Source organism: Moschus berezovskii, chromosome 17 (genome assembly GCF_049115385.1).
Source record: "Moschus berezovskii isolate FMDL1 chromosome 17, NW_MosBer_1.0, whole genome shotgun sequence".
NCBI lineage: Eukaryota > Metazoa > Chordata > Mammalia > Artiodactyla > Moschidae > Moschus > Moschus berezovskii.
In genome coordinates, this window is record NC_142476.1 from 42137310 (window position 1) to 42164105 (window position 26796).

General features: G+C 58.2%; 1 protein-coding gene across 5 annotated transcripts in view; it reads left to right on the forward strand.

Annotated features, from left to right (window-relative positions):
• The first annotated feature begins 12629 nt into the window (after nt 1–12629).
• Nucleotides 12630–26796, forward strand: part of PRDM16 (PR/SET domain 16) — a 338380-nt gene continuing 324213 nt past the window's right edge. For 2 of the 5 annotated variants that reach the window (XM_055419405.2, XM_055419412.2), the window contains exon 1: nt 12631–13114. In XM_055419405.2, the coding sequence (XP_055275380.2) occupies nt 13078–13114 (37 nt within the window). In that variant the 5' untranslated portion in view covers nt 12631–13077. Of the gene's footprint in view, nt 13115–26796 lie in introns of all 5 variants that reach the window. The other 3 variants (XM_055419408.2, XM_055419407.2, XM_055419409.2) reach the window with 3 other exon arrangements.

Consider the following 26796-nt stretch of genomic DNA (forward strand, 5'->3'; position numbering starts at 1 on the left):
AGGAGGACACACAGACCACATGGGCAGAAGAAAACTTGATCCTAATTATCTTTCCAAGAACAGAGGAAATACATTGTGGAAAAGCAGCAAAAAGGCATTTCAGAAAACGTCCCCAGAACTGAAGAGTAAGCTTCCAGTTTGAAAGAAACCACTGTGGATGAGATCAGGCATTTCAGGTGCATTGCTGTGAAACACTGCAACATTTGGGAAAAGGAGAGTCTACAGACCAAAGACAGAAAAGCAAGTCACATGTGCAGCATAAGGAAACAGAATCTCCTTGAACTTCTCAACAGAGACCCTTGAAGTAAGAAGACAATGGAGCCAAACTCTGATGAAAATCATCTCCAGTCTAGAACTTTATACCCAGCCAGGCTAGCATTCTGATATGGTGGAGGAATAAAGACCTTTCCAGACATGTGTTGTCCTAAAAAATGTATCTTCCAGTTTATCAGAAGTTACTAAAGGATGTGTTCCACCCTAAATGAGAAAGTAAGCCAGGAAAATACAGGCACTAGGGAGCAGGAGATGCAAAGGAATTAATTCCTCAGGCAATAACAGAGCTTCAAGGACTGTGGCTATGGGCAGGATGTCATGGGCCATATCAGAGTAGAGAGAATAAGGAATCAGATGTGAGGACCATCATGACCAGTATGCCTACAGCCACTGTTCCCTGGATTAACTTCGGGGAGCCTGGCTCAGACCTTTATCATGACCTTAGTTGTCTTGACCACAGATGGATGAAGGTCCTGCTCCTTCATGTATGAGTTTCCTGTGGTTGCTGTAACAAGTTATCACAAACATGGTGGCTTATAACAGCACAGATGTATCATTGTACTATTCTGCAGGTCAGAAGTCTGAAATGAGTCTTGCTGGGTGAAAATCAAGGCACTATTGCTTGGGCTGCTTTCTTTTCTGGAGGGCATAGAACAGATTTTCTTGTATTTTCCATCTTCTACAAATGCTGCCTGCCTTCCTTGGCTCCTGGCCTCTCCCATGTGCAAAGCCAACAGGTCTGTCTGAATCTTTCTGCTCCATCTACTACATTTAAAGACATGGCACCCAGACACACAACCCAGGAAATGCTCGCCCTACTTTGAGATCAGCTGATAAATCATCTCAATTCTGTCCACAACCTCATTTGCAGCCTCCTCCAGCCCTCTGCTCCCAAGTGATTTCCTTTTCCTCTCCCTCTTTCCTTCTGCTCTAGCACTGGATGCTCTCACCTCTGGGCTCTGCATTGGCTGTTCCCTTTGTCCAAATGCTGCTCTGCTCGATGCACACGTGGCTACTTCTCACTCACTCACATCCTTGCTCAAACACCACCATCTCAGAGAAGTCTCCCTGGGCCACCCTGCTGGGAATTGCACCCTCCTCATTCCTGACCCTTCACCTCTGTTCCTTATTCCCATAGCAGTGCAGCCTCCCACTTGCTGAATCTGGCTTGTGACTGCCTCCCCCATGAGAAAGGGAGCTGGGCCGTGTGTGGGGGAATCCTTTGTGTTTCAGTCACACTATATCCTGGGGTTATGACTGCCCTGGCAAATAGTGGGTATACAATGAATGTATGCTCTTGAATGGATTTATCGCCCAGACTGTGAGGTCTGGGCACCTAACCTTGTGTGTGTGTGCATGTGCTCAGTCATGTTCTACTCTTTGCGACCCCGTGGACTGTAACCCACCAGGCTCCTCTGTTCATGGAATTTTCCAGACAAGAATACTGGAGTGGGTTACCATATCCTCCTCCAGAAAATCTTCTCGACTGAGGGATTAAACCTGTGTCTCCTGCATTGGCAGGCAGATTCTTTATCACTGAGCCACCAAGTCAGCCCTATTTTCCTGCTGGCTGTTGGTTTCCAAATGAAGGTCTCCTGTCAACACCTGGGGCTGGAGCCAGACTTGAAACCTTCACCTGTTGAGATGCCACAGCTTTTCCTCCCATGGCTAGGCAACCACTGAACTGTGCTCTGTCTCTCTGGACTTGCCTATTCTGAACACTTTGTATCAATGGCATTCTACAACATGTGGCCTTTTGTGACCGGCTTATCTCACTGACACCATGTTTTCAAGGGCCCTCTGTGTGGTAAAGGGTACAAGGACTCCATTCCCTTCAATGGCTGAGGAGCACACCACGGTTTGGATTCACCATGTTTCATGTACCCACTACTGGTGATTTTAACATTCCTTAGTCATTTCAACTTGAGAAAGCTGCTGTCAAATCAGTCAATCGTATAGGAAATCAGTCCTGAATGTTCATTGGACGGACGGATGCTGAAGCTGAAACACCAATACTTTGGACACTTGATGCGAAGAACTGACGTATTGGAAAAGACCCTGATGCTGGGAAGGATTGAAGGCAGAAGGAGAAGGGGACGACAGAGGATAAGATGGTTGGATGGGATCACCGACTCAATGGACATGAGTCTGAGCAAGCTCCAGGAGTTGGTGATGGACGGGGAGGCATGGTGTGCTGCAGTCCATGAAGTCACAAAGGGTTGGACACAACTGAGTGACTGAACTGAACTGAACTGAAGCTTCTGTGGCTGGTCTCCCATTTTCAGGGATCTGTCTTGGGTGATAAAACTGGAAAACGAGTCAAGAAGATGTTTAACACAAATACCTGTGGGGTGGTTACCTCTGGGCTGGTTGAAGGGGATGCAGTTAGGGGAAGGGGCTACACAGAGAACTTTGAAGAAAAGTGATCACAAGCTCATGCTTCACCCAGGAGCTGGGGTGAGTGCTCATGTGATACACTCCAGGGGTGCACATGCAGTCTCACACACTCACCTATCTGTGTGATCATTTCAAAAAGGAAAAAACTTTAAAATGAACATAAAGCTTTTTAAACATATGTTCTCAGTAGTGATTTTTAAATAACAGATTTATTGAGATCCAATTAACAAAGTACGACAGTCTCCATTTTTAAGTGGGCTGTCTGGGATGTCCCTGGTGGTCCAGTAGCTAAGACTCTGCTCTCCCAACACAGAGGACCCGGATTTGACCCCTAGATCCTACATGCTGCAACTAAAGACCCTGCACACTGCAATGAAGATCCTACGTGCTGCAACTAAGACCCGGTGCAGCCAATAAAAACAAACAAGGAAGACTTTAGTAAACAAAGTGGGCATCTGTTTCCAGAACATTTTCATCTTCCCAGAAGGAAGCCCTGTGCCAAGGAGGCAGTCACCCGCCACGTCCTCTCCCCTACCCTGGCAACCACTTGTTTCTTTTCTGTCTCTGTGGATTTGCCCATCCTGGACGTGTCACGCAGGTGGAATGGAAAGGTACGGGGCCTGCTCTGACTGGCTTCATTCGCCACTTCCGTGCACACTGGGTCTGCAGCAGGGCTCCGTTCCTTGCTGTGACTGGCACTCCTCCACTGTACGGAGCGACCACATCTCGTCTCCCCATCGTGGTCCTCGCGCATTTCAATGTGAAGACCCTGCAGCCAAACTCCACCTCGGCTCCGAGAGACCCCCCAGGGCCCCCAGCTTCCGCTGGGGTCTGAGCAAATCCTTCAGGAAGCCTTAACAGTCTTTCAACTTAGAACCTGCGTTTCAAAAACAAAGGCTTGCAATGCCATCTGTGGCGTTCAATCCGCGCTCACCGTTAGACCCAGCTGTGCTGATGCCGGGAGAGACCTTTCTGATGTCCTGGGCGGAGCAGAGAAAGAGAGCAGCCAGGATGCCAGCGCTGCTTTTCTTATTTTGCAAAATGCACACACACAAAAGGAGAGTCACTAACCGCTGATTTGATTGGGAAGGCAGCCTTCAGCGAATGACATCATTGGGAGAACATAAATCTTGGTTTGTATGATTTATTTATGTTAAGAAATCCACATATGATGCTGAGTTTTCAATGGCTTTGTTTAAGTGATAGTTTTTCCTTTTTAGTGAAAGTTGGAGCGATGATAAACAGCTCCAGCTGTAAAAATTAAAGGCGGAGGTGAAGCCAAGGTGATTATTACACAAAAAATCTGAGTTGGGGGGGGGCATTTGGCCCTTCTCTCCTCTAAAATGAAAATTACCCTCTGCCACCATGTGCCATGAACAATTACCTGCTGTTTATTAATTAACCTCTTTTAAAAGCACCACATTTCTACTTGAAACTGTTATTTCTCTAATGTGAAAACTGGCTTATTCGTGTTTATTAGAACAACCCTATCCCATGTGGTCCAGGCTCAGTGCACACTTAACTGACACATATATTTTTTCAAATGACACATTTCATGATTGAAAATTTCTTCCCAGAAGCCCAGATTCTAAGCCTGACTTGCTTGAAATGTTGGCTCCAAATCAGGCCCCCAAAGCCACTGGTCTGTGCCCCAGAATGGCCCTGGGATGCCCACACTGAGAGGGGTCCTGACTCTCCAGCAACAGCTAGACTCTGAGGAAATACAAACTCTGGCGGCCAAGTCTTTCTGGACACAGGCAAATAAACATCTCGGTCATCATCAGGATCCCCCTTTGGAGCTCACAATTCTGGCAGGGCATGAAACCAGGAAAGGTCCCAGATGGAGACCCCTCCCTCTGCAGACATCCTTTGAGGGTCACCTGGAGCAGGGCTCTGTGTCAGCCAGGTGACTCCCACTGCTCTGCCTCCCAGAAAAGTTCTCGCTCCTCTGAGCACCAGTATCTCCTCACTGTGGTTCCACGGTGTGGGATTAGGGCCATATGCACTGAGATGGAGCCCAAGAGTGGGAGTGACTGGGGCAGCCGCCAGCACCCTTCCTGGCTCTGGAGCCCCAGTACCCCCTGGGCTCCATACTCCAGGCCAGGGAACTGAGGGACAGGCCACAGGTCTCCTGAGGATGCCGTTTCTGCCAGTGTCCGCTGTCCCCAGTACCTGGCTGACCCCACCCACTCACTCCCCCCTGAGCAAGTGGTCTTCCCTTTTCCAAATCATGCGTTGCACATCAGGGAACCTGGGTGGTTTGCTCACTGCTGCATCCCTGTCACTTGGCACAGGCTGCTGGATGCAGGGCCGGGACAGGTAAAGGACAGGACGCTCAGCACAGGGCTGTGGCCCCATGGCCACGGCCTGGAAGGTCACCTGGACCTCCCCTCCCCCATTTCTAGGGCTGAGATCAGCCTTGGGGGACCCCAGGGTCACCTTCAACTCACTCAGCCCTCTCCATGCATTCTTTCTTTCATTCACGGAGCTCCAAGCACAGTCCCAGGCACGGGGACCCTGGCGTAGCAGGGGGAGGGCAGAGTAAGGTGCTCTGGCAGCTGCAGGTGAGCAGGGACAAACAGCCTTCACTTCAGCTGGCACCGTGTGACTGCAAGTTCAGGAGCCCCAGCCTTACCAGGGCTTCTGGCCGTAAGTCAATGATGGAATGAATAAATGAAAAGTCTGCACGTGGTCTGAGCGCCTTGGCTTCTCAGCAGGCACATGGTGACCTGTGAGAGTACCTGACTCTGGGAACCCATGAAGAGCAGCAGGGGAAGGGGAACCCACAGCTCCCAGGAGCCCTGTCCTTCGTCCTGGTCCAACTGACCCTCAGTGTTCAGCAAGGGAGCAGGGAACAGCCCTCCATGAATTCAGGTCAGAGCCTGAGGGGACAGGCTTTGGTTCTGGGAGAGGAGGGGTCAGAGGGCACAGGGAACCCTGCTTCTAGCCATCACAGCTCCAAAAACCTGAGCTCCCAGGAGGCACCAGGCAGCACACTTGCCTGCAGCCATGCCCACAACACCCACTTTTTCACCTCCATATTACACTGTGGGAAACTGGGACGCCCAGGAAGCTGGTGGGGGGCTGTCCTGAACAGAATGGGGAAGCCTCTGGCTCTGACTAAGCTAAGCTCCTCTGATCTGCTCCCTCCCCCGGCCCCCCAGTTGCCTGCTTGTCCTGGAAGGGAAGCAGGGGGCGTCCTGTGTGAGTGGCAGGGGCAGTGCTCAGGCAGTCCCTCTGCTGCCCCCTACCTGGCAGGACACTCATAATAACTTCACTGATACCACGGTGGGGGTGGGAGGACTCCCGTGAGTGAGGGGCTGCTACCCTAACCCCTCAGTCCTCAGTGAGGTCCCCTGATCTGCCACTCTGGCCACCACTGATCCTTCCTTCACTGGGGAACCTCCTGTGGATGTGCGAGGGCGGAGGAGGAGGGAGCCCCACTGCCTTGGAAGTGGAGAAGTCCTGGCATGGGTGGCGGAGCCAAGAACCGCGAGTGCCCGCTCCCTCCCTGCGGCCCCAGGGTTGTGGGCTCTGGGTGCCTGAGGCAGAAGCAGGCAGCCCTGCCCCAGGGGACAGGAATCCTCGACCGATTTCATCAGCTGCAGGTCAGGCAGCAAAGGGGTAATCTTTTCCCCTGCCTGGGGCGGTCCTGGGCTCTTCTGCTTTCTTGCTTGTTCAAGAGAGCTTCCTGCAATGACTGGTTTAGCAGCAGGTAAAAGGGACCTGGGGAGAGTGTGTCCATTTGATCCCCCTGGCCACCCAATTCCCCACCCCTTACCCTCCAATGGTCTTGTCTAGAAGCAGTGAGCAGCCTGGACATTTTGAGCAGGCCATGCCCCTCCCCTGAATGAAGGCATTCAGTCCCTCAATTCTCTCCCTCACGACTCAGCTTCATAGTTTAAGGCTGATATTTTTTTCTTTAATTTTAATCTTTTGGCCCTGCATCTTGGCATGTGGGATCTTAGCTCGCTGACTAGGGATCGGCTCTGTGCCCCTGCATTGTTAGGCAGACTCTTAACCACTGGACCACCAAGGAAGTCCCCAGGCCGATCTTTAAACCCAAGGTCACGCCCCAGGGCCCCTCCCAGACACGCTCGCCACCCCTCACCACGGCATATAGGGGGGGAGGGGGGGTAAATTCCCTTCTAGGAGCTCAGCTGGAATCCTGTCCCCTCCCGGGGCAGTCCCATCACCCACCCTTTGCGAGATCTGGGGTCTCCGGTGGTACCACCCCGAGAGTAGGAGCCTGTTGCCTTAAAATCTTTCTGCACGCGGGGCCTCAAATGAACCTGAGAGAACTGCCCAGGGCAAGCAACATCCCAGCCAGAGGCTGAGCAGAGACGCCTAGGCGCCAAGCAGGACCCTCACACCTCCACCACTGCGCCCGCGGAGAGGGGAGTTCCGGGGTGAGGGCAGCGGCGGGGAGAGGGAGGAGATGGGGGGAGGGCGGCGATCGCTAGGAGCAATCTGGGCCCCTTCTAGTCTGTGCACGACAGCTGAACCCCAACGGCGCAAACCTGGCCCCCAAAGATGGGCAGAACTGGGCCCCATCGGGCGTTTTCCAGGTCCTCTCTCCCCGTCAATCCCACATCAACCCCGGGAGGGGCGCAGGAACATATGGCCCCGTTGCACAGGTGGGGAAACTGAGGCTCAGAGAAGTATCTCCCGCAGCTCCTCCTCCGGGGTCACGTCTGCAGTGGGACCAAAGGCGAAATTTGGTTTTCAAACTAACGGGGTCGGGGAGGAGGGGCCAGGGACCAAGGTCCGGAGAAGAGGGCTTTGCAAACCGAGGCGTGGATTGCCGGCAAGCCGACTGGGAAAGTCTGTTCCGGTACCGGCGACCCGGCGGTGAGCTCGGCTCTGGGGCGTCTCGGGACGCGGAGGGCCGGCTCGCACCCAGAGGCTTCCGGGACTCCGACATCCGGAAAGCAATGCTGCTCGCCGTTTTCGTTGTTTCCAGGGCTCTGCCCGCGCGCAGCCGGAACCGGGAGCAGAAGGCGGCGGCCGCGTCCACGCGGGCAGCGTTCTGGAGCGACCACGGTGCCACCTTTGCCGGGCGGAGCTCTGCCCGCGCCGCGGGGCCAGGGCGCACAGGGGAACGAAGTTGCTCCCCGCGTGCGCGGGCGGGCGGCCCGGGGATGCGGGCGGTGCGAGGGTCCCCTTTCCAGGCGGCGCGGGGTGAACGCGAGGCTCAGAATCCGCGTAAACTGGACGACGGAATTCGTGAGCGGCTTTTGAAAGGCCCTGGGATGAAGGGGGAAACCGTGGGAAACCGATTCCGTTTACCGCTCTCTGAGGCCGGAGCCCGAGCCCGCGCGCGGTGACTGGAGTCGCGCCACTCAGCCGCGGAGTTCGGCCCGCTTGGCGCGCCGCGGGGAAGGAGTCGCCGGGCGCCTCCTGCGCTTCCTGGGCCGCCAGTTTGGGCCGGCATTCCGGAGCCATCTCCCACCTGGCTCAAAGGAGGGAGGTCAAGCCCACAGCCTCAATCTCTTTAAAAAAAAAAAAAGAAAGAAAAGAAAACGAAAGTCCCGGTTTCACGCCTCCTCCCAAAGCCTGGGGCAGACCCCAGCTGCGATTCCCAGGCACCTGTGTTCCTGAGCGGTGGTGCCCAGGCCAGGACTCCAGGACCAGGCAGAAGAGTCAGCAGGCCCTCCCAGGAGGCGGCCCGTGTACAGAAGACAGCGTCCCCCTGCCCCTGTTCCGAACATCTGGGGTTTGTTCAGAATCTGCTGCATGGTTCACAGTCCCGGGAAGTCTTGGTTGGAAGCGTCCGGACCCTCTCTGCAACCCCCACTCCAGAAGCAGGGAGTCGGTTTGGGTGCCCAGCCAGGAGGCGTCTGCTCTGAGATGCAGAGGGAACGGCTTTGGCACACGGCTTCTGAACTCGCTGGGCCAGAAATCAGGACCTGTGTCCTTCTGTCCTGTAACGTTGCCTGGGTCACAGCAAGTGCCTCTCGGTCTGGGGTAGGAAGAGGGTCAAACAGGGGCCTGAAATATCAGCCTCAGGGTCCAGGGAGGTGCCTATGGTTCCAGGTGAGGCACAGTGCTGGGGCAGCACCCATGGCAGGCCGGTGTGGAGGTCTGGCTGGGGAAGAAAGGGCTCTGTGGGTTGTCTGTGCCCCCCACCCCCTTGCTGGACCACACCCTGATCACCCCAGGCTGGAAGGCATTCAGTCCCCAAAGGGTTCCCTGCTGGGCTCCGAGACCATCTCCGTTTTCTTCTCTGTGTAGTTGGGAACCATACTACTTGTCCCTAAACCTCCCTTGTGGTCTTCCTCCTGCTGCTGCTCAAATAGGAGCCATTCCCATTCTGGGCAGAATGTGCCCAGAGAGGGAGACCTCCGTGTCAGCCGGAGTTGACCCAAGTTGGGTCACCCAAGTTGGGGGTGGGGCAAGGCTGGCGGTCTGGACCCCCTCCTGGGGCAGTTCCGGGACTCAGAGAGGAGCCGGCTTATTAACTAATGGAGCCTGCTTTTATTTCCCCAGCTACTGTTTTTTCAGAGCAGGAATCTGAGAGTGAACAAAACTTGACCTGGAATCCGATGGAGCCGGGAGACTGAGTACCTGAAGCCGGTGGTCAAGTGCAGCGAGCACAGAGCGGAACCTAGCAGGGTCACTGCATCAGGTTCGCGTAGGCTGCCCATTCCCACCTCCCAGCCGCAGTCAGCAGAGGGGCTTTCTGGGCCTGAAGACCTCGACTGGGCAGCTGGGCATCTCTGAACCTGCACCTCCAGGCACACAAACCTCGCCATACGGACCTCCTCTCCGGAGACCAGGCCTCCACAAGTGGGCATGGGGCCCCTTTCTGGCCGAGCAAAGGGACCCTCTAGCCTCACAGTGTGGATTCTGGGAGTGCATGACGCCTTGGTCTGGGTTTCTTGGGAGCCCCAGGCCCATAGAGGCTTCTGACAGCCCTGCGGGACTAACTTCACTTGCTCCCTCCCAAACCCAGCCTTTTCCCAAAGGAGTTCATCTGGTCTTGGGTCTCCAACCATACTTCCTCTCTTGCTGGGAAGGCTGGGAGTGGGCTGAGCTCTGGGTTGAAGCAGGATTCTAGACTGTGGCAGAAGCTGCTGGTAAAAGTCCCTCTCCCCTGCCCTAGACCCCAGGGTTGAAGTCTGTTCCCAAACTTCACAGGGTGCAGAGCACACGGCTGCCCACACCCCATCCACCCTCGAATGGTCTGACAGAGCTGGAATTGCCCCTGAGGAGGGCACCAGGGATGACGGGGATGGGTGGCACTTCTGCACCCCCAACCCCAGCGCGGGGTCCCCAGGTCCCTGCACCAGCCGTGGGAATCCCCAAAGCGTAGCTCATTTGGAAAAATGGCCTTTCAACCTTTTAGTACCATTGAAATGAAAACTGCCCGTCTTCTGCCTCCACTGGCCCGGCTTGTTTCCCCAAGACTCCTAATGTCAGCAGGGAGGGGTTAGTGGCAGGGAAGGGAAGCAGGACATGGAGCTGGCTGCCGGGAGGACCTGTCTCTGATTTTCTCTGTTCCACCCTTTCACTCTCCAGTATTCTCCCTGAAGCCTGACCTGCTTGCTCTTGGTCAGGTCTAAGTCTCACCACGCGGGGGCAGGGCCTGGCCAGGCCAGGGCCATGGCCTTGGGGACGGCCTGCCGGGGCTTCTCTAGTTGATGAGGCTAATTTGAGAGAGTGCCCTGGGGTGTCAGTACCTCAGCTGCCTTCCTGGCCATCCCTGATCGCTAGCTTATCCCTCCCCAGGCAGGCTCTGAGCTGAACCCCTCCCCACTCTCCAGGGTCCTCGGGGACCACAGGAAAGAGACAAGGGCACCAACCGGCTCTCTCTGCAGGACACCTGCCCTCCTTCCCCAGGCTGGGAGGGTGTGATCCCAGAATCTGAAGGGTGCTCCACAATTTTAATCACCTCCTGAGCTGAGGGAGGGAGCGTGGAGAGGTCCTGAGTGAGCTGGAGCACCCCCAGAAGGAAGCTGGGCCTTCCTGACCTCGGGGTGGGAGAAACAGTGCAAAGCTGGGGATCAGGGTGGGGAAGGGACCCTCACAGCAGGTGGGGGCGCTTCACAGGAGCCACTGTAGCACCCTTGGCCTAAAGGAGCTGGGAGAATATGGGGTGCGGAGGTATGAGGGTGACCTTGTGTTTTCTCTGGCCAGCACCCAGCCCTGTTCTGCTCTGGCTGGAGCCTGCGGTGATTGGGTGGGGCAGACAGTTCCAAATGAAGGACTCCAGCCACCTTCCTCCCTCTCTCAGCGACCCTTCCCCTCACACATTCTGGGCAGAGGGGAGGTCTGAGCCCACTAGGACCTGCAGCCATGCCCTACTCCCCCTGCAAGTGCGGACTCCCCTGCAAGCCCCTGAGGGGCCAGTAGCAAGGCCCAGGAGCCCTCTGATCCCAGCGGTTCTTTGCCCAGTCCCGGAGGAAAGATGGTCAGGGTTTGGGACAGGATGAGGGGGAGGGCTGGGGGTGGGGGACAGGCAGCCGAAAGGTGGGTGGGCCATGAGACTGAGCTGCGGGTGAATTCCGCGCTGCCACCACGGGTAACACTCACCAAGGGCTGGAAACAGTGGAGGTGGCAGTCGGTTGGCACCAGAGCAGGGCAGAGAGTGCCTTCTCCATCCAGGGTGGTGAGGGGGCTCCAGACTGCACACCCTCAGCAGTAGGGGCTCTGTCGGGGTTGGGATCCCAGCAGGGAAGCAATTCGGACTACAGAGAGGCCAGGGCGGAAGGCCCAGTGCACTGCCTCTGGTTTTTGACAAGCCGGGCTTCTTCGGGTTTCTCCTCTGGGGTAGCGTGGGCCATGAACCCCTCGCCATCAGGGTGCCTCTGCTAGGACTCTGGGGTCTCGGGGTAGGTCCTTGGACACTGCCGGTTCACCTCCGTTATGGCAAGGGCACGGGGCTCCGAACGTAGATCACAGAGGCCCCACTGGTCTCATTGCACAACAAAGGGGAGGGGCGCGCCCGGACCCCGTCGGAGCAACAGAGACCCCGCACGGCTGCCCAGGACCCCTCTCGGGCTCAGGCTGACTCTGCAGGCAGCTCCAAGTCCCGGAGCCTGGAGGAACCCCGGTACTTGAAAGGGCGCGGGGATGTCAGCTCTTCCGTTTGCTTCCAATTCATTCTTGAATCCCAAACATGCTCGACCGGGCAATTCTCACCGTCCCCACCAGAGCCCTGGGCCCGGACACCCGGCCTGCGCCCAGCCTTGCCCCTTCGTTGCCGCACCTCCGAATTTGAAGGCTGCGGGGCAGAAGAAACACTCACCCAGTCGGCTCCCACCCGCACTCCGGCACCTGCTCTTCCGCCCGCTTTCCAGCCCGAGACGCACCTGGGCCGCGAGAGGACAGGGGGACGTGTCCCCAGAGGCTCCGGTCGCTCGAGGTGGCCCAGCTTGGGCGCTCGCGCCGCTGGGTACTCACCTGGGACCGCGGAGGCAGGAGAGCGCGGGCCTGCCCGAGGGAAGCGAGGTGCGGGGCGCCGGGCGTTGGGACGGCTGCCCGGGCGCCACCTCCCCAGTGCCCCGCGCGCTGCTCCCGGCAGCTCCGCGCGAGTCGGAGGGTGGCGGGTCCGAGTCCCGCCCGCCGGCCCGGGCAGTGGCTGAGCGCGGAGCTGGCGGCGCTGCCGCTGTTGTTTTTGAGCCGCGAAGCCCGAAGCTAGAGCGGTTGGGTGGGGGCGAAGGGGAGGGGGCGGGGGCCGGGGAGGCCCGAGGGGGGCGGCGGGGCCAGAAAGGGGCTTCGGAGGAGCCGGGTTCGGGAGATCGCGAGCCAGGGGCAGGGGCGGAGGGGAGAGCCAGGAGGAAAGCGGGCTGGGACGACGGTGAACGCGAAGCTTTTTAATTAGTAATAAAATGCAATAAAACGAAGCAAAACCAGCCAGACCCGCGTCCGAACTGTCGGCGCGTTTGCCCCCAGATCCAAGGAAGTCTCGAGGACAAACGCCGCCGCCACTCCATCTTCGGCCCAGCTGGGGCGGGAGCAGCCGCGCGACGCGACGCAGGGGATGGGGGGGGAGTCACCTCGCCTCCGGGGCCACCTGGGTCTTTTTAAAGTGTCCGGGGTGCGGGCCCCGGGCGGGAGCGCAGAGCACGGAATGTTTTCTTAAAGGGCCAGTTCCGAGCTGCGCGGAAAAGCGGGGGGAGGGAGGGAGGGGGCGGGGGGGTGAGAGATAAGTGAGGTGAAGACCGGGAAGGCCGAGGAGAGCCCCCCAATCCCGCGCCGAGGCGGCGGCGGCGGCGGCGGCGGCGCGACGATGAAGACGATGAATACATTGCAAAGTTTTTTTGGCCCCGGCGAGGGGTGTCAGATTGAGTGCTCTGTGCGCATGTGCGAAGGTGTCCAAACTGACAATGCTGGGGAGATGAAGATAGTGTGTAGCTGCTTCTGGACTCAAGGAGGAGGAGAGAGGTTCCGCGAGCCGACACCATGCGATCCAAGGCGAGGGCGAGGAAGCTAGCCAAAAGTAAGTCTCCCGCGCTCGGCCGCGCCGCGCCGCCGGGCCCGGGCCGTGGGCCGGGGCGTCCGGGCCAGGGGTGCGCGTCGGGGCGCGGCCGGCGCGCCTCAGGCTCTCGGCCCCCGGATCGGCCGCGCGGCCCGGGGGCTGCTCCGCCTCCCGCGCTCCAGGGCGGCCGGGCTCGGCGCGGAGGCTCGGGGCGCCCGGGCCGCGCGCTCCCCGAAGGCGCCGGCCCCCTCCTCGCCGAACCCCCTCCCCCCCCCCCAGTGTCAGGCGCTCGGGCCCGGGAACCCGAGGCGCGCGGTGGGGGCCGGGGAGGGGGGCGGAGGGGGAGGGCTGGGGGTGGAGGGGAGCGAAAAGCGAAAGTTAGTGAAAAGTTGACGAAAGGGGAGAGCAACTTTTTCCTCCTCGCTCGCTCTCTCCCTCTCTCTCCGAGTGGCTCTCAGTCCTGGTCAAATCATATTCCGGGCTTTTGAAATAGTGGGCGCTAGAGCACCGCCTTTGGCGTCCGCCAGCCGGGCGCAGAGGAGGGAGACCCCGAGCCGGGGAGGGGGCGGAGGAGGGGGCGCGGGCCGGCGCCCACCCGGCTCCGCGGGCGCAAAGGCAGGGGTGGTGTCGGCAAGATAGCCACAGCCACTGGGAGAGCAAAATGGAGATGTTTCCCTGGGCTTGGAACTGTGGTCGTGAAGTTTATTCCCAACTGGTGCCCCGTGCGGCGGCGGGCGCTTCTCTGCGACTCCGGCAGCCCGCGCGGCCGCCCCGGCGCCGGTGCCCCCGGCAGTAGGGTCCCCACCGGGCCGCCTTCCTCCCCGCCGCCACCCGACCTCGGCCCAGCTCGGACCCTCCCGCTACCGCTCGCCTGGCACAGCCCCGAGGCCCGGCGGGGACTGAGCTGCACCCGGCGAGACTGCCCGGTCCCCGGTCTTACTTTCTCTTTCGCTCCGTCTCGGGCCGAGCCCCGGGCTCCGCGCGCACAGCCCGCCGCCGGCCCGGTCCTCGCCGCCGGCCGGGAGCGCTCACCGCCCGCCCCGCAGCCCGCCGAGGCGCCTGGGGCCGCCTGCGCACCCTCCGCGCCCCGGTCTCTGGCGCCATTCACTGCCGGGCCCACCGGTCCGGGGCTGCGGCCCGAGAGGCAGGCAGGTGGGGGCAGCGGCGCCGCGGCCCGGCGAGCGCGGCTCCCGAAGCCCGGCCGCGGCCCGGCTGCAGCGAAGCGACGAGCGTCGCCGGGAGCGTTCTCGGCGCCTCCAGCTCTCGCCGCCCCCTCCTCCCCGTCCGCCCGCCCACTCGTTCCCCCTTGGGAATCCCTGAGGGACCCGCTTCTCTTGGGAATCCCTGCGGGACCACCAGGCCGATCAGTCCGCTCCTCCTGGGCCAGACCCTGCCCGGCCGGGCCTCACAGCGCCCAGGGCCGAGCCCCCAAGCATGAGCCCAGGGGGCGCGAAACTCACGGCGGTTTTCCGAAGAAGTTCTACCCTCTCGGTTCGGTGGTCGGCCGGCTCGGCCCGACAGCCCCCGCTCCACGCCCAGTCAGTCGTAGGCCGCGCGTCGGGCCCGCGGGGGAAAAGCAACTTCCAGCCTCCACAGGACGCCCCTGGACCCGCCCGCGGCCGCTCGGGCCCCTCGCTGAAGTGCCCGTTTCCAGTCTCCTGTGCCCAGTGCTCCTGGCCTCGGCCTCCCTGGCCTTCTGTGACCTCTGGCCCCTCTTGGTGCGAACGAGGCCCTGTGTTTAGTGGCTGGTGCGGCTGGACTGTGTGTGTGTTACCTGCCCGCCGGCAGACGCGTGGAGTGTGCGTGTTCGTGTGTATATCGGGGTCTGTTTGTGCACCGCGAATCTTCTCAGTGACTCGGCTTCCCGGCGGCAGGCCGCCCGGGTCAGACTCCCCGAGGAAGGGCCCGAAGGTGGAGTGAGAAAGTGGAAGGCGGCCGAATTCTCGCCCGGCCTTCGCTGCAAGCGAGAGGCCGGCTCCCTGCGCTCGGCGCGGCCGCGGGAAGTTCCTAGCGTCCCCCACCCGCCGGTCTGGCCCACAGTCTCTGTGTGCTCCACCCCAGACAGGTGGGTGAGATTCCCGGTCTGGCTCTGCTCGGGGCCTAGAATGGATGCCTGGCATCGACCTGCAGCCTGGCTCAGCAGCGGGAGAACTGGACTCAAGGGGAGGGCAGAGCAGAGTTCCTTTTCCTGGGAGTCCTTATGGAGAAAAACGCAGCGCCAAGCAGGTCTGTCAGGCCCAGACCCAGATGGAGCCACACTGGAGCGGGCTCCGGCAACTCCTCCTGCCTGGGTTGCACAGCTAGGACAGCTGCCCCCAAGCCCTCCCCAAGAAGGTGGTTCAGGCAGGCGCGGGACCTCACTGCCTGCTGGACACAGAGCACTGGGTCCACTGGGAAATTTCATTTCTTTGGACGATATTTTTGCCAGATGTGGACATCCCTGGGGACCTGACTCCATTACCTGAATCCCCACAGCAGCGGGGCAGTCCTAGTGCCACCAACAGAACCTCCACCTCCAAGCTACATCCCACCAGGGTAGGGGGCTGGGGGAGGGGAAAGAGGTCATGGTTACAGGGCCAGTGTGCTGCACTGGGCTGTGCCTGCAGTCATGTGCCAGGCATGGAAGGACAGCCAGGTTGTGGTGGTGGTGGGATGTTGTGATCCCCTGATTCAGAGAGCCTGGGGACTGCTCCAGACGGTGTATCTGGGGCTCTAACTTCGCTTGTGTGTCCCCAGGACCCCTCTCTAGGGGCTCTGTCTTGCTGAGTCTACATGTTGGGTGAGCTTGTAACACCTTTGGAGCCCGCATTGGGGGCTGAGTTGCAGGGACAGAGGCCACTGGGGTTCTCAGGCCGGGGCTACGGATCAGCTGCTGGAAGCCCTCTGTCTCAAGCTGCCTGGGAAGGCTGATCTGGGTGAGGACAGGTCTGGCAGGGTCCCCTCACACTCAGTGGGGCTTGGCTGGCCAGTGGGAAATCAGGCGTCCCTGCCCTGCATTTAAAAATGAAATGGCACACAAAAGCTTTGTGTTTCTGGCGCTGTTGGCAGCCAGGTGGGCAGGTCAGCACAGCCATCGTGCCCTCCTGACCTCTTCACAGCACAGCTGGGGGACCCTGTGTGAGGGAGGATGTACCCTCAAAACTGTGTCCAGCCAGGGCCCCTATGGGAACACCCATGAGGCCTGATCCCCATGGAGGCAACAGACCCCAGGGTCCTAGATACGGTGTATTTCAGGCCTGGGAAGTTACCCTTCACAGCTGCCAGCTACCACCTAGCCTCTGGGATGGGGGTGGGAGGGTGGGGGCTGCTACTCCTGCTACCTCCTTGGAAAGTGGTCTGTGCGACAGGGTGGGGGAGACTGGCTGCAGGCTGAGCTCCCAGCCGGTTCCTTCTCCCCAGCAGGAACAGACCAGGCTCCCCGACCTGCTGGGCCCAGCCTTTCTCCCACTCTGGGGGAATCCTGCCCCTTCCATCAGTCCTCTTCCAGAAGCCGGGACAGCAGCCTCCCATCTGGACTCCTGGTAGGGCAGCAGCGCCAGGAAATGTCCAGCGGGAGTCTGGCGGCTCTCCCCGCTTCGGACGAAAATGCGGAGGCCGTGGTGGAGGGGCGGGGTGCAGGGCTGGCGGCCAAGGCCAGGTGCCCCGCGGCAATGAGCGGATGGCCCTCAGGCTCTGGCTGTCCAGGGGTCCCTCGGATGTGCCAGGGCAACGAGGCCTGCGGGAAGGGAGATTTTGGGTTCAAGGCGTGACCTCCCCCTGGGGCTACCTGGGGGAAGGGGAGCTGCTGGGCCCAGGGGCTACTCAGGGCCACTGAGCCCCATCACCTCAGGCTGCTCAGGGCTGCCGGCTTCTCTCCACCACTAGCCTGGAGCAGGTGCGGGCTGAGCCTCCCCCACCCTCCAACGGCCCCAGTTCACCAGGCAGCTCCCCTCTGGGCAGAGTGCGGGGCAGGGGACCCAGTCCAGCCATTCTGTTGAGAGGCCTGGTGTGGGTGGTGGGGCCAGCCTGGGGGTCCCATCAAGGATCCCCTTGGGGGAGGCGCGCCAGCTTGCTGGGCCTCCGTGGGCGCGATTAGCCCCCTGTTTTATTCAATTAGGAGGCAATTAGGGATCCTTGGGGGCTGGGCTAGTAATTAAGGTGCCATATAATTAGAGTTTCAACAAAAATTATCCAGGATTAAAAATCTTGTGAATAATTTCGTTAAAAATTTTCGAATAGCGTTAAATACAATTTATCAGGTTTTGAAACAAACCCGTGTAACAAGTCTTGGACGCTGCAGCTCACGTAGCCGGTGCGGGAGGACAAGGAACAGCCGGGGCACCGTCCCCGCGCGGCAGAGAAACTTCTGGAGGCCAAGGGAGCCGGCCGGCCTCGCCGCGGGCGCGGACTCCCGCTGTCCTGGGCTCCAGACGGCGCGGGCCGGGGCGCGGGGCCTGAGGACCCCGGGCTGCGACGATAATCACCGCGGCTTGGGGTTCTCTGCGCACAAAGTGGCTGCAACTACGGCTGTCGTTGCGGGGGCCCGCGTCTACACGCGCCCGAGGTCGGTGGCGGTGGCTCCGTCAGCCCGAGCGCCCCTGGTCTCAGCCCAGCCCTCCTCTTCCGCGGTCGCAGTCCGGCCTCAGGGCTCTCCGCCTCCCTCTATTTCCTGGACAGAGAAGGGCTGCCTCCGCAACCCCCGTCCCCCTGCCCCGACTGCTGACCCTCGCCCAGACTCCGCGGGCTGCAGACCGTGTGCGGTTCCAAGTCGCTTCGCGGATCTGGGACCCGAGATATGTGGGAGCGCGCCGGGAAGACTAGGTCTCAGTTGGGCGGGTGCGGGAAAACCGAGGTGAGGGTGGAGGTTCCGCTTTCCAGGAGCGATCTCTGCTTTCCGCCAAACTTGGCGCTGGGGCCATGCGCTCCCGCGCGCACCTGCAGGGAGACCCCCGAGCAGAGCAGGCTGCAGCCTGAGCCGCTGCTCAGATTTCTGTCACCGCCGCAGCCTCGGGGAGACGGGCCTGTAGAGGTGCTCATGGTCCACTTGGAGACTTCACTCACCCGCTTTCACTGACCCTGAGAAGGATTAAAGTGTGGTGAGCTGGCACCACTTTTCTGGGTAAGAAACCCAGGGCACAGAGAGGTCAAATAACCTGACAAGGTCACACAGCAAGTTAATGGTGAAACTGAATGTCACTTCAGGGTTTTCTGTTTAGTACCCTGCCCCCCACCAGGGCACTGCCGGCTGCAGTTAATTCCAAGGATTTTTTTAAAAAATGTATCAGGTTTTAAGAATTTTCCCAGGGCCAGTGGTCAGCTTGTAACAGGTCTATTTGTAAAAAGCAGAGAAGACATCCATGTGCATACAGCTTGTGAATGCAACGGGCTACCGTCAGCCTCCTTCAGACTGGATTCTTTCCCTACCCAGGACTGGACTCTTCCACTTTGCTCTCCCTACTCAGACTGGGCAGAGGCCTTGTCTGGATGTCTCTAGCCCTTGGCTCTGGGAATCCTCTCCCCAGGACAGGTGCAGGAAAGCTGGAACATTAACCAGGCCTTGGTCTTGTCTGCACCCCAGTTATTGCCTTTTGCCTGAGCCACGCAGGGGGTGTTGGACTTGCTGGCTCACCTTCCTACCCCCAGCCCTACCTCAAATCTGGAGGCATGTAATCCTGCCCCTCCCCCAGGCAATCGGGAAGAGGAGGAGTTGTGACCGTGGACCTGACTGACCCACAGGGCTGACGGCTGCAGTTGCAGGTCCAGCCTGGAATCAGCCGCTGTTCCTCAAGTCTGGGCACTTCACAGGCTCCAGCCAGGGCCACAGTGGCCGTTCTGGGTTGGCCAGTGCTCCTGAGCTCTTGGAGCTCCCAGGGCATTCCTGGGTGGCCTCTTCGGCTCTGACCATTCTCCTGTCTCTGGGTTTCACCAGCCAGTCCTCCTCGGTCTGGAGGTACTCTGGCCAGGCTGCGGCCTCTCTCTGGACTCCGAGGAACAATGCCCTGGGGCTGCCGATAGGAGTGCGCCGGCCTGAGATACATATTTGTTTAATAGTTAACATTCTGTGAAAAAAAAAAGGGAAGAAAGTCAGATTCTGGTGAAGGCTTTGCTTATTTTATATCCACTATAACTATTTCTGTCCATGAAAATTGGCTTAATTATATCAATGGAATGTTTCTTTTTCAATTCTGTATGCAATTAGTCCATCTTGCCGGCTGCAATTTATTTTAATAAAAAAATAAACCAGTGGTGTGTTCAGTTCCTCGTCCCCTGGGGACAAATGCGATTGGTGTGTTTAATTTCATTAACTACAATGCGGCCTACTGGAAAAATGTATAAAATCAGCTTTATACAGCTTAAACACTGGCATTTGAAACAAATCATTATTGCATTAGCTGTCACACTGGTAATTCTAGAATCTAAGGAAAAAAATATATTATGGCTGTTTTTATAACCCTTTGCAAATGCACTGTTAAAATAATTTATAATCATTTTAAAACATAGCTAGGTCCTGGTGAATATTTTATCTCCTCCAAATAAGGCTCCGCGTTACCCCGTGCACGTTCTCTGTCTGACGAGTGTGCCATTCCCAACCCCGAACACACATCTTTCAGGGTGGAGACAGCGGAGGCTGTATTTAAACAAACCTGATGAGTACCAGCTCCCTTTTTCATTCTAGCCTGACCCTGCCCTTGAGGTGGAATGGTTGACACAGACTCATCTGAAATTTGTCTCGGGGCAGAGGGCATCCCAAGATGCTGCAGAGCCCTTAGCATACCCAGCCTTCCCCTCCAGGCCCCGCAGGTGGGAGGAGGGGGCCCACAAACAGGCTTTACAAGCGTGGAAACAAGGCCCCCCCATCCTGTGCCTGGGATTCCTGAGCTCCAACCTGGAGAAGTGAGGGCAGCCCTTGCCGTGCTCATCTCTGAAAAGAGAACCAGTCTCCCCGAGCACCCACTTTCTGCTTCTGCAAAATGAACTTGGTCAGGAAATTCACCAGATTTGTGCTGCTTCTCAGTGGGTCATACAATTCCAGGATGGCGTGTGCATCCTGTCCAGCACGGGGCACGTAAGGGGGTGAGCCCCAGAGCACGCGTGCATGTGTGCATGTATGTGTATGTGTGTGTGTGTGCGTGTTGGGATCCATGTTGCCCTCGGTAGTCCTGGCCCAGCCTGAGCTGCTCTGTGGCTCTGGGACATGTGACAGAGCAGGCTTGCTCCTCGCTCCCACAGGCGTAAGTCTGGAGATGCTCAGAGGCATCTGTGGGAGGGATGTGGGCAAAGTGCAGGGCCCGTCTCACCTGCTGCCTCCTGATTCTGAGATGCTTTTAGGAGACTTGAGTCTGGCCCGAAGCCCCTGGTTCCCCAGCGTGGGGATGGGGAGGGGCAGGATACAGAGGGTCAACCTCCGTGCTCCTGTCATCGTCTACCGGCTGGACCATGGGCCTCCCCTGGGGGGGTGGTGTCTCCCTCTCAGTCCCAGGAAGTGCCAAGGGCATTAACAGGAAGAAAATAGCCCAGGAGGCTCTGAGACCGGAGCTGCTGTCCTGATGTGGGACGAGAGGGGTTCCCGGAAGGTGCAGGGGTTTCCTAGGAAGGTTCCAGAAACATACTCGGGCCCTTCTGGCCACACTAAGAACTGTTTCCCTGTGCTTTTGCCTCTTTACTCCCCTGGATAGATTCAGGTAGATTTGTTTTTTGATATAACCTTTATATTCCATAATGAATTTTGAGGTGTAGGGGGACCTAGCACCTTCTCTCTGGGTCTGAAGTCCCCTCCTGTTTCTCAAGGAGGTGCCTGGAGAGGGTGGGCCAGGAGGACCCAGGCCGGGTCTTCTGAGACCCCTGGCTCTGGGGACCAGGCCGTGTCACCGTGACTGTATGAGCCCAGGGTGGTCGTCAGGCGTGAGGTCTGCTCTCTTTTCAGGTTCTGCTGTGTTTGTTGAGAAATGAGTGTCTTTGTCCACTTTCTGACTTTAAGAAGAATAGCAGAGCTGCATCCTTGGTGCAAATAGCGAGGCTGTGCCTTAGGGGCTGCCGGACGCTGCTCCTGAGGTCACATGGGGGCCTCAACCCAGAGTCAGCCCTTGGACAGACTTGGTGGCACATGGTTCTCAGGCCCCAGAATCTGCACTCCGTCCACACTGACTCTGGGCTGGCTGTGTCTCCCTCCTGACCCCCGTGCCTGCTGCAGTTTAGGGCTACCAGACCCCCACCTTTGAAGCCAGGAAAGGTAAACCATCTGGGAAACTGAAAGTGAATTGTGACTCAGTGGAGGGACTGCGGGGTGTGGACATGTGGGTATTTGCCTCCTCCCTGGTTGCCTATGAAGAGGACGGCACAGAAGGTTCTGGAATGGAGCATGGTGTTTGGGGAGATGAGCTTCAGGGGGGCTGGTGGTGCTAAGTCCAGATGTCCTCCTCCAGGTAGACAGAACCGAGTGTCAGTTTTACCTCCTGGGCCTGCTTGGAGTGATATTTTGTCGGTCTTCTGCCTCCCTCCTCCGTGGGGGCTGTTTGGGGCCATGACAAACCATCCATGTCGGTGCTTTGGTTCTGGCCATCCAGCTCAGTCAGAAAATAAAGCCCACATGGTCCTTAGTTCACGATTTTATTTTCAAGCTGAGTAGCCCAGGTGCTGGGGTCTGTTTTGGCCCCTGATGTCCAGCTGGGCCCCTCCCTCCAGCTCCACCCAGCCCCTTAGCCAGGCCAAACCTTTTCCATCCTCACTTCTGCCTTTGAGGCTTCAACAGCTGGGGGCATCTGCTAGCTCTCTTCTCATCAGAGGCCTCCCATGTCCTGCAGGGTCAGGTCTCCTGTCTGTTTTGATGTCACCTCTCCATCCGTTGGTTCATCTCTGCCTGCTATCTGTGGGCTTCCTGTGTGCTGGATGCTGAGACATGCCCAAGAGCCCTGGGCAGCTGCAGGATGCTTGCCCAGGGTGGACCCCCCTGCCCCAGAGGAAAATGTGGTGACATCACCATGCTCTGGGCAGTGTGGCGAGGCTGGGGGGGACGGGCCACAGATACCCACCAGACTCTTGGTCCTCATTGGCCCCAGCAGGTCTTTGCCCTGGTCGCCAGGCCTCTGTGTCTAAACTATTTGGATGAGAAGTGAGCCCGCAGGCCGCCCCCACCTCAGCACATTGGGAGACACCCAGCTCTGGGGTCTCCAGGGCCTTGGGTCTGTGCTTATGGAGGGTAGCTGGACCCCCAACCAACTACTCTGTTTCAAGTTGTAAAGGCCAGAAGGGAGAGGGAGAGAAAGGGACGGAGGGGTGCGGAGAGGACAATTCCATTTCTGTCATTGCTTCCCTGAGAGCCTCCCCCGCCCCAGCTCCAAATCCAATGACTCAGCTGAGATTTGTGCAGCGTTTCTCTGTACCGATGGCAGGCAGGGCACCTCTGGTGTTTGAGTGCAAGTGGGAAGTGCCCGGCTCAGCCAGGGATGATGGGAGCTGAGCAGCAATAATTTCCTGGGACACTGTTTAATCCCGTGTCTGTGTTCAGGTGCTGCAGGTCGATACTATACCCAGATATGGATTCACATAACAGGTTCCCATCTAAGTTGCTCTTTCTCGCTGTGTCTCCGAGGGGAAGGAGCAGGCATTTAAAAATGCTTAGACATTGGTGTCTGCTTGGTGGGCTATAACGGCTTTTGCAGAGATGCCTGGTCACATCGGTCTTAAAACGTTGAAACAAAGAACGAGAATCAGGCTCACCGGGATCCCGTGTGCTGACCGTGAGGCAGCCCTGGGGTCCGTCTTGCCTCCTGGGTGCTGCTGAGCAGGGGGGCCCTTGTCACTCGCTGGCACCATTTTGCCCTCAGATGACACTTCCTCTGGAAAGTTCAGAGTGAGGCCACGTCCCCAGAATTCATATTTTCCTCTTGCTGGGTGCTTCAGGTCCTGACTGTGGTGGAATCAGTGTCTTGGACCTGTGCCGACCTGACAGCCATTCCCAGCACCCAAATTCAGACGTGGCTGCCTTTCCCCCTGTGATGTCCGCTATCATCAGAGTTGGATCAAGGGGTCCTGGCGCTATTTCTGGGGTGTTCGTGAGGAGGGGAAGGCCAGGCTTCCTGGGGGCCCTCATGGAAGGAGCTTGTGATGCAGAGAACATGGGTCACTCGTGAACATCGAGTCGCTCGGGGCTGCAGCGACCACCTTGGGGCACAGGCTGTGCCACTTTCCAGCTCGCTGCCACTTGCTCGCCCTGCGATACATCCCTGGGAAGACCAGTCTTCTTTGCAAATCACCCTCAGCTTATTCCTGGAAAAGTCAGTGCATTCTTGAACTTCCTGAAAGCCGGGGAGCATTTTGCTGGCCAGAGCCGATGCAACTTGAAGGAGACAGGGCCCCTGACCTGCACCCTTCCTCTGGGCAGTGAGCTGAGAGGTCTCTGGGGAGCGTGCGGACCCAGCCATGTGTGTGCTGCATGTGCACACAGATGTGGGCACCTCTGGGTGAGCCTGGATCTGCCATCCCAATGAGATGCACCTTCAGGCTATTCTTTCTCATCAGCAGCATGGCACCTCCTGCCCGCTCGTACTTTGCAAAGACCCTCTGCACTTTCTCTGTCCCCTGATGCCGCTGAGCTCCCCAAGGCCTCTGAAATGGTGGTTGTGGCCACCGGGCCTCCTGGCCCAGAGCCGTTCGCAGCTGTTTGTTGTGTGAGCGGAGACGGGAGAAGTTCAAATGTGCGAAGGGGCGATGTGCGAGCACTTTGCTGCAGTTTATAACCCCCACAAGAAACAAAGAGGAGCGAAGGCTGTTTAGATAATCCCGAGCCCTTGCGCTCACATTTAGAAAAATTAGGCCCTCTTGAAAAATTACAGAATTATGCTGCCAGTGTCAGGTTCCGAGATAATGATGTGTCTGTGTGCGAAAATATTAAATTGCAATAACACGCCCGTGAGTACCTCTCTGAATAGGGTATTCAGTTCCCAGCTTGGGCTGAACATAAAGCTTGTGACTGACAGAATACAAATGGTGTCATAAAACATTGGGGGGTTTACAGCCGGGCTTCGTCTTTCTGATCGGCTTCTCTATCTTGGCCCATCCAGCATCCTTTCCTTTAACGAAACAGCCTGACGATGTGGCTAATTATTTATTTATCACATTAGCAGGAGGAAAAGCTATCACAGACAGATCAATTTTTCACTGGAAGTGATTTGAAGTGACTTTAAAAATAAGCCCCACGATGGGCTGCTTGGTGCTGTCCTTCAGCCTCTCAAAGTCCACATCATCCACTCTGCTGATGTTGGTTGGTAAAGCATCCATCGGCCGCTCCTCCAGCTGAACCTGTGCAGCCTGGAGCCAGCCCAGCACACTTTTCGACCAGGAGCTTCTCATAGGTTTCTGTCCAAAGAACCGGGGTCCCGGGCTTCTTCCAGGTGAATGTAATGAGAGCAGCAACAAGTAACCTAGGGGCGATAGGAGGTTTTCCACGGTTTCCCGGGGTCTGCAGAGACTAGCAACTCTGACAATAAATAAACCGGGTGAGATGGGGAGGCCGGGCCCCGATGCTTGATGCTTGGCGCTCCCATGTGTGTTTACCAAGCTCGTGCTTGTGCAGGAGTGTGTCCCCGGGGGGGAGGGGGTAGTTTCGGTGGCCGTGCATTTGGCTGAGTGTCATTATGAACAAAAGGGCTAAAAAAAACCAGTGGAAAATAAGATTGCTCAGAAATCCCTGGGCAGATTGCCGGCCCAATGGGGGGCTCTCGTTTCACGGCTGGGAGTCAGACTTGCAAAACGAAGGGGCCCCCAGTCTTAACTTTCTCTGCATCGAAGGTGTTAATCTTACCTTCCTAAGATTAGATAAAGCCACCCGAGGCTGCTGTTGGTTATCAGATCTCTTGGGGCAGGCCCATCTCGGCCGTGCCACTGGTCCCTGCGGCCGGCAGCCTGGTTAGGGAACCCAGGTCTCCATTTACCCGGGGTTTTAGGTTGCCTCTGGATCCTGATAGACTAGCCTCGTTCAAAGAGGAGGGGCCCTTGGCTATGGCGAGGTGAGAAGCCCATTACCAAAGCCCAGGGCCTTTCTGCTCCCCTGGGAGACCCCCCTTCGACCCACAGACTCCACGTGGCCGAGTGAGGGGAGGGCCAGGCGTAGGAGGACGCTGCCTCGAGTTTTCTGACAAAGAGCTCCTGATTCTTTATCCACCAGCCAGAGTGGAAAGCTTGGCCTCACCTGGATGGCCTACTGGCTGCGGGGAGCGGGTAGAGAAGCCTTGGTTCAATGAAGTCTGTGGTGGGCTAGGCAGGACATGGGCCTCCCAGGAAACCATGGCCATGATGCTGGCTCCTGTCCCAGGGTGGTGGTCACCAGCAGTGGGCGCAGTTTGGCCACAGGGGGCACAGGAAGGGCACTGCTGTATTGGAGCCATATGACTGTCTTCCTTAAAGCAGCCCCAACTGACCCTGACCGAATCTGCGACAGCAAAACAAGCTGAACCCTCTGTGCCCTGTCTGCCTGGAGATAGAGGCCTCAGGGCCTTGGGCCAGCTGTCAGACCTGGGCCATGAGGCCAGGCTGCTGCAGGGATGGGGGAACACCGCAGACATTGGCACCAGGGGCCCATCTATCCTGCTGCCAGCACTGGGCCTGCAGACAGTCTCTTGGTGTTTCACTCCCTAAGTCCAACAGGGTGACTGCTCCATCACTTAGCTGACCTTGGAGCAAACCAGAGGAACCCAGTGGGACCACTGTGAGCTGTGTGTCGGTACCCAGGGTGGAAGGCTGGCCCTCGGGACTCCTGGCTACCAGGCAAAAGGAAGGGGGTTGGGGTGTCTGGGAATGTGATGAAAGCGTGTGGCGCCCTGTGGTCTCCAGGAGCCCCTCTAAGCCAGCTGGACCCGTGTCATGGGGACAGTGGCCCATCCTCACCTAGAGACACCCTTGGCCATGGCGGAAATGATGGACAGGAGGATTGCCCATGTCAGGGGGTCTGGGGGCAACCAGACCCCCACCTGCTGGAGGGGGATGTAAAGACTGGGAGAACGCCTGTAGACACTTGGATACAGTATTATTCTTGTTTTCTCTGCAGGATCCAGGCTGTCTTAGTCAGTGGCTACTTTGGGCTTCTGGCATTTTCTTGCACTTGGCAGAGGCAGATTTGTGTGTGAGTAGGTGAGTTGGACACGACTGAAGGACCAAGCACATACGCACACCCATGCGGGATTGAACAGTCTCCCCCAGGGGCCTCCGGATGTGACTAGTGATTAAAAATCTCATTCAAACCCTGTTGTGATAAGTGGAGGGCTGGTGAATGTGAGATGCCTGGGCAGGTCACCCGGCCCTTAGAGGAGGCGTTCGGCCACCTTCACGAGGAGGTCTGGAGGGGTGTCTGGGGTGGCTCAGGCTGGTGTGCTCTCTGTGGGACCCAGGGGTGATGTCTGTGTTGGGTTTGGGGGCTCCACCACCTAGTTTCTGGGAGGAGGGGAGCTGGGGCGGTGGCAAGCCTCCTGCCTAGGGCCTCCCTCCAGCATCAGCCCTGGGCAGGGGGCAAGCACCCTCTGGGCACTGGAGTTCTGAGCCAACCTTGCCTTTTAGGGTCTCTTGTTTGCTTTAGTTCCAGGGCAGTTGGGGTGCTGAGTGGCAGGTCCCAAAGCTGAAAGCGAGCAGTGTCTCCTCCCTGGGCTGACACTCTGACCCCTGACACCCCCCTGATGTGGCCCATGGGGACACCCCGAGGATTCGTTCAGGTAACCACGGGGTACTGGGGCTTT